Source organism: Pinus tabuliformis, chromosome 5_1 (genome assembly GCF_031772625.1).
Source record: "Pinus tabuliformis cultivar Carrire ecotype Pingquan chromosome 5_1, CPIR1, whole genome shotgun sequence".
NCBI lineage: Eukaryota > Viridiplantae > Streptophyta > Pinopsida > Pinales > Pinaceae > Pinus > Pinus tabuliformis.
The window spans coordinates 165,170,682-165,177,781 of NC_142305.1; the positions used below are offsets into that span (position 1 = coordinate 165,170,682).

General features: G+C 30.5%; 1 protein-coding gene and 1 non-coding gene across 2 annotated transcripts; one reads left to right on the forward strand and one right to left on the reverse strand.

Annotated features, from left to right (window-relative positions):
• Positions 1-678: 678 nt before the first annotated feature.
• LOC149163941 (uncharacterized) lies at positions 679-3,256 on the reverse strand. The gene is made up of 6 exons (XM_089429310.1): positions 3,236-3,256; positions 2,998-3,123; positions 2,729-2,900; positions 1,011-1,159; positions 871-906; positions 679-774 (listed from the first exon to the last, which is right to left on the reverse strand). The coding sequence occupies exons 1-6, from the start codon at positions 3,254-3,256 to the stop codon at positions 679-681; spliced, it is 600 nt and encodes a 199-aa protein (XP_089285436.1).
• Positions 3,257-6,630: 3,374 nt separating this feature from the next.
• LOC149163942 (U6 spliceosomal RNA) lies at positions 6,631-6,732 on the forward strand. The gene has a single exon (XR_016261067.1). It is a non-coding gene; the product is annotated as a U6 spliceosomal RNA (small nuclear RNA).
• The last annotated feature ends 368 nt before the right edge of the window (positions 6,733-7,100 follow it).

Genomic DNA, 7,100 nt, shown 5'->3' on the forward strand with positions numbered 1-7,100 from the left:
AAAGGGCACACATATGGAAAGGCATATAGCTCATATGGAAGGGCACACATATGGAAATGCATACGTAGATTCATTACAATATCACTGCAGTTGACACCACTCATCACTTTATTGTGGCATTCAACCTATAAAAGCCACCAATAGTAAAGACTATAGCAAGATACAGAACTGCACACACATACCCCGCAATTGCTTAACATCAAACCAAACGAACACGGCCAAGGATGCAAGAGGATGGTTTCCAATATTTATATTCAGAGTCTTGTAAAACAAAAATCATTCAATAAAACAATGGTAAAAATTGCCAGTGTGAATTATCTCATCACAAATTGTAAAACAGAAGTCATCAAATAAAACAATGGTATAATTTGCCACTGTGAATTATCTCATCACAGATGGTACCTATGAATTTTCTCCAGTCCACTCCACCACTGCAATGCTATTCATTCTCTAAAAGACAGCTACCACAATCTTCAAAGCTTTTGCCAACCTTGAACATGAATTTAATTTTTGCAGCTGAGTTGTCGTTTTCAAAGCTTTTGCCAACCTTGAACATGAATCTTATTTTTGCAGCTGAGTTGTCGTTTTCACTGTTAATGTACTCTGCTCCAATATTAACCTCCCCTGCTCCAATTTTGTGGCCCATGGACGTGGTTGAAGCTGGCTTTGGCTTTTGCTTTAGTTGGTATCTGGGTTCTGTCTGTGTTTGCCATCACTTATGTTTTGTAGACTCATCCGAATCCTCCGTGCATTCTCAGCCTCATCCTCGGCTTCCTGATTATATGATGAATTTCAAATATGAGATCTACCTTTTTATAGCAAGAAAGAACAATGAGAATTTGTATGAAATGAATGGCTGGGCAATCTCACCTTGAGTTGATGCCGAATAGTCTCCAGCTTATATTCCTGTAAAATACTTACTTTTGAGCTTAATAATACTTAGACAACTGAAATGAACCTATGTTAAAACTTTTATTAAATTAAGATCACTGTGAACTGTATTTGATTACCTCTTGTTGGATCGCCTCTCTCAGCTGAGAAAGAACAGCAGCAGTTGCCTTTTCATTAGAACGCAGCTGGTTGGTGCATTCCCACAGAACTGTTTCTTCGTGAATGAGTTCATCGGATAACTGTATAGACTGTGTAATGTCCAGGTACCCTGTTGATAATAGATAAATGAATATAAATATTAAGGAATATTGCTGAATTTATTTTACAACAAATTGCAACTGAAATCACATCCAGAGAAAGTCAAGTATTCAACAGCGTTGTCCGAGTATTTTTTTTTGAAGCTGTGGAAAATTTATACTTATGTTTAGATTATGGGTTTACCTTATTTACCTGTATCTTATTATGAGAATTTTAAAATCTGTGAAACTGTAAATAAAATAAACCACGAAAATAAAATAAAATATTAAAATAACTATATTACCTCAAAACATAAAAGAAACATTCAACCAAAAAAAATTAACAAAGGGTTGATCAATATTTTTTTCCCTATTAAGAGGGGAACGATCCTAATCATTCTCCCCTAAAACTCAATTTAGAAAAACTGTGATGTAACGTATAAACAATGATGTTAAATTTGACCATTAAAAAAGCCTTTTAATTTTAAAGTCTCTAAAATTAATACTTAATATATCAATACCAAAATGATTTCACAGAGATATAGAGATACCACAGGGTTCATACTGCTGTCTCTAAATACTTAATATATCAATACCAACATGATTTCACAGAGATATAGAGATACCACAGGGTTCATACTGCTGGACATTCTTCTCCAATATGAGTGTTTTTTTTTCTATATTTTTTTAATAGGTAAACATGACTACTTTTCTGGGATATTATGTTCATACCGTTTATATAAATAAACAATTGAATTAATGTTGTTTCCTAGGAAATCTGTAGGAGTATTTTTAAATTTTAAGGAATTTTTGATTGACAAAAGCATTTGGTATATATATATATTCATTGTTCAATAATGAAAACATAAATATTAAATAGACTAATAGTAATATGGATACCAATAGATTGAAAATTGAAATTTGATCCACACATAAAATTTAAATTCATAATTGAATTAAATAATGACATGCATTGATCCATCTTCATCATTCATTTTGATACATACATCATTCATATGGCATACTCATTATTCATCCATACCATGAGATTCAATCATAAAATATTCAAATGCATTGATCTATATAATTCATTATTTATCATTCATCATTTTACAATCTACATTGGTTTAAAAAATAAGTGCATCATTCATCATTCATTCTAGAATCTAAATTGAAAGAAAAACATACCCTTATATTACTATATACTATTACTATATACTAGATATTGAAATTTTGAGAAGAACGCTAGACACAACCTTTTAGTGGAGTCTAGTCCCTCACACTAGGGAAAACACACCCCTTGAGTTCCCCAAGACTCTCCAATAAAAATGAGTAGGGAAAAGCGCCAGAGTAGACTCCCGGCTTGAGGTGCTAGAGGTGGGTGCACCAGACCCTTGGGAGGCGTCCCATAAAACACTGCTATTTTTTTTAAATTTGTGAAAATATAAAATTTTATGTTAAAATCTCAGTTTGTTTATTGAACAAATCTATAAAAATATAAAATAAATATAAATACACTGCATCATTCATCATTCATTCTAGAATCTAAATTGAAAGAAAAACATGCCCTTATATTACTGTTTTGTTGTTTGTCTACATACCAGTTTCGCAGCCGTTGCATACATCGTTCTCTATCTCTTTCACTCTTTTCGCCGAAGACTCGTATGCTTTCAATATTATATCTTCATCTATATGCTCCTCACAGGCTGCCTGGTATGCCGCTAATATTTTCTCACCACCACTACCTCCAGATTCGAATCTAACTTGGAGTTTCTAAATGATACCAATTAACACAAAACATCAAAATGGAAACCGTACGTATTACAATAACGTTGAAAGCAGTGAACAAACGTACTATAAATCGTCTCACCCTTTTTGTAGGGAGCGTTTGTTCAAACCCAAAGTCAAAACTTGATGTTGGGCTTTCTCCAAGAAAATGTGTTCTCAGGTCGTGATGACCTGATTTAAAAACATTATGATCTTGCCATATGCCAACCTACACATTTATTAAAAAAAACATGAAATGAATGAGCATACTACATTAATCTGACCTAAAAGAAAATGCAACGTTCAAAAAATCAACTATTCATCTGGAAGGCAGTCTATACCAGGGTGGAGGCAACTTCCATTATAACTTGTCCTCCATTTTGATATATATGTTTAAGATATATTGGTAGAACCCGCCAAAATTCGTTCACAAATGACTCGCAGCCGTTCCTCTGCATGCTGTTCAGTAAGATGTCATTCGCGAGATAAAGCAATGAGATTTGGCTGTCTTCGCATGCATTCTCAAATTGTCTACCCCATGTCTCCACTATCGCATGTGCTCTATTCCGGTAGAACATGCACCAACGGGAAGTGACTGATAAAGCCAAACTTATTACGTCAATGTTCCATTCCATATATAACAATCTATAAATTTCTCTACTTCTTTCCCTAAATGCCATAGGTCCTTCATAAACTTAATATATATTAATCCACATGGATAAACTCCACGGCATTGCTACCCTTTTCTTTTCAAAGTCCAGGGCGAAACCACCCCTTGGATAAACTCACTACTGGGACCATTATGCTGAGCTTGAGGTTCAGCGAATCAATTAATTTACGGTGGAATGTCAGAATTGTGTCAAAGTGAAATTTAGATAATCATTATATAATTTTATTTCTCAAAAAAAACCTTCCACCGTCAATTTTCTCTATACAATTTAAACCTAACAATTAATGAAAATTAACCCTAATCTAGCGTTCACAAATTAATCTACCTACATGCATTGTTTACAAAGATATTTCCAATTTCTCAAAAATAAGAACAGCGAAACCCAGAAACCAATCAACTTCAATTTTCTCTATACAATTTAAACCTGACAATTAATGAAAATGAACCCTAATCTACCGTTCACAAATTAATCTACCTACATGCATTGCTTATAAAGATATTTCCAATTTCTCAAAAATAACCACAGCGAATCCCAGAAACCAATTACCTTCGACGCTATCTCTTGTGCTATTCAACTTGGTAAGCTTCTCAACCAAACATTGCTTCCAATGGTTGTCCATGGTATTAGCTGCGCACGATGTGGCTTCCCTGCCAACGAAAAGTTGAGTGGTAAAAATTTGCGGTATTTGCGTGGAAAGGTTTTCTTGCCCAAAGACCTATTAGCTATTTATAAGATTAGTCGAGTGGGACTGCTTTCCGGTATTTCCGTGGAAAGGTTTTCTTCTCGAAAGATCTATTATCTATTTATAAGGTTAGTATTTACAATGGGTTATTATTTATAATAAATAAATGCGCATCATGATATATAAAAAAAATATGTCGCTATTTAGATCCGACGGTCCATATTTCAATATATGGAACATTTAATGGTATTTATTATTGGGCATAAGTGATATATATTTTTTCCATTGATAGTTACAGTTGTTAAATTGGGTTAAATTATTTTAAATATATATTTTTAATAAATAAGATGCTTAAAAAAAATAATATTTATTATTTTCATTGACGGTTACAGTTGTTAAATTGGGTTAGATTATTTTAAATATAATTTTTAATAAATAAGATGTGGAAAAATGGTATTTATTATTAAGTATGAGTGATATATATTTTTTCATTGATGGTTACCGTTGTTAAATTGGGTTAAATTATTTTAAATATATTTTTTAATAAATAAGATGTGTAAAAAAAATAGATGAAATGAATTTTTTAAAGTATTTTTTAAGTAATTGTTTAAATTAAAAAACACTCAACTGGTTGTAAAATGTTAAACTTATATTTTGGATCAATCTTGTTAAAGAAAATACAATAATGAAGAACAAAAGAATCATGCACTATCTTTCCTCTATTATTGTTAGTCACTTTGTTTGTCATTTTGTTTTCTTTCATCATTTGGATTAACATGGATATATGTTGGTTCTTATTAATATTATTTATATTATATAAATTTCACATCTTTATCTATAAAAGTATTTTTTGGATTAAGATGGATTTATGTTGGTTTTTATTAATATTATTTATATTATATAAATTTCACATCTTTATCTATAAAAGTATTCTTTGGATTAAGATGGATTTATGTTGGTTTTTATTAATATTATTTATATTATATAAATTTCATATTTTTATCTATAAAAGTATTCTCATTTTTTTTTGTCTCGCCCAAAGAAACCCAACATTATTTTAGTCTCTTTGTTTGCTCTCATTGCTTAGATTAAGATGGATCTATGTTGGTTCTTATTAATATTATTTATATTATATAAATTTCACATATTTATCTATAAAAGTATTCTCATATTTTTTTGTGATCTAAAGGAACCCATCAGCTTAACATGTAACTACTAACAACCAACTACCACTAAACCTCTCCGGCTACGAACTGTCCTCCTCCCCGTAGCCTGGGAGCCTATAGGGCCTCCCCGTATCCTGGGGCAACCAGTGAACCTCTAGGGCTACGAACTATCCTCCTCCCCTCGATCTCTTAAGTCCCCTCCTCCCCATAGCCAAGGTGGCAATAGGGAGCATTTGAACCTGGGTCTCTTGAGTCCCCGTAGCCTGAGTGGCAACACGCGGGAGTGGCAATAGGGGGCATTTGAACCTGGGTCTCTTGAGTCCCCATAGCCGGGCATTTGAACCTGGGTCTCTTGAGTCCCCATAGCCTGAGTGGCAACACGAGGGGGTGGCAACATGGGGGATTTGAACATGGGACTCTCGAGTTTCAACATTTTCACATATCTCATATTGCGAATGGACAAAAGTATTCTCATTTTAATTTTATTAAAACATTGATTTAATTTCTAAGAAAATATTTTTAGTAGTTGTGAAGATAAAGAGTTTAGATATATCTCAAAAATAATTATAACCTTTTTCTTTTTAAATTTAATTTAGAAAAGGGTATAAAAATAAATTAAAATAATTATATGAGAATAAAAGTCCAATAAAGAGAAATAAAAAAGAAAACTTACTTAAATTATATAAAATATAGTCTAATTATAAATTAATTAGATGAAATAATTACTTATATTTATTACAAGTAGTTTTTAAGTGTGATTTTTTGGAAATTTTCTACTTTATTTCTGATCTAATTTGTCTAGTGTGCAGACTCCATATATAGAGTCAAAAACCCACTGTAAACAACATAAATCAAAATTTAGCTACAAAACTTTTTACTAGATTCTAGCTAAAAATTTATCATAACCTTGAAAAAATCACACCTAAAAACTACTCCTATTTATTAAATATAATATAATATAATATATATAATATAATTATATTTTATTATTATTATAATATTATATTCTTTATTATATTGAATTTAGTTATATAATTATATTATATTTATATTTTGTTTGAAATAGTCAATAAAACCTTGAAAAAATCACACCTAAAAACTACTATTTATTAATTATAATATAATATAATATATATGATATAATTATATTTTATTATTATTATAATATTATATTCTTTATTATATTGAATTTAGTTATATAATTATATTATATTTATATTTTGTTTGAAATAGTCAATAAAATTGGAATGGTACAAAGAAGATTAATATGGCTCCGGTTTCAAGATGATATTTACAATTAAAAAAAGGTCTAATTTTTAAGTTGATTGAGCTTGATAGTTATCTTCCTCGTTTCGACTCACATAAATAATAGATTGAATTTATATTAAATGTGTTACTATTATTATCCCGATTGCCAGGGCAGGATAACGCAACAGGTATGAGATTGATTAGATATTAATTTAGTTAAATTATAAAATATTTTTCAAAAAATTAAAATGTAATTTTAATTAATTAATTTTATATTTTGAGTAATTATTTTATTCAAATTTATTTGTAATATGATTGGTTGTTTATTTTCATATATTATTAGTCATTGTATGAGAAATTGAGTTTTGTGCGGTACATAGATCACATCACTAATAAAAATATTATTGGGCATGCTATCGACCATTGTTAAATTCTTGGG

Coding starts and splice junctions, on each gene's coding strand:
- LOC149163941 (XM_089429310.1), bottom strand. CDS start 3,256: ATGGAAGTTGCCTCCACCCTG. Junction 3,124..3,235: donor TGGAAGTTGCCTCCACCCTG/GTATAGACTGCC, acceptor ATAAATGTGTAG/GTTGGCATATGGCAAGATCA. Junction 2,901..2,997: donor AAACGCTCCCTACAAAAAGG/GTGAGACGATTT, acceptor GGTATCATTTAG/AAACTCCAAGTTAGATTCGA.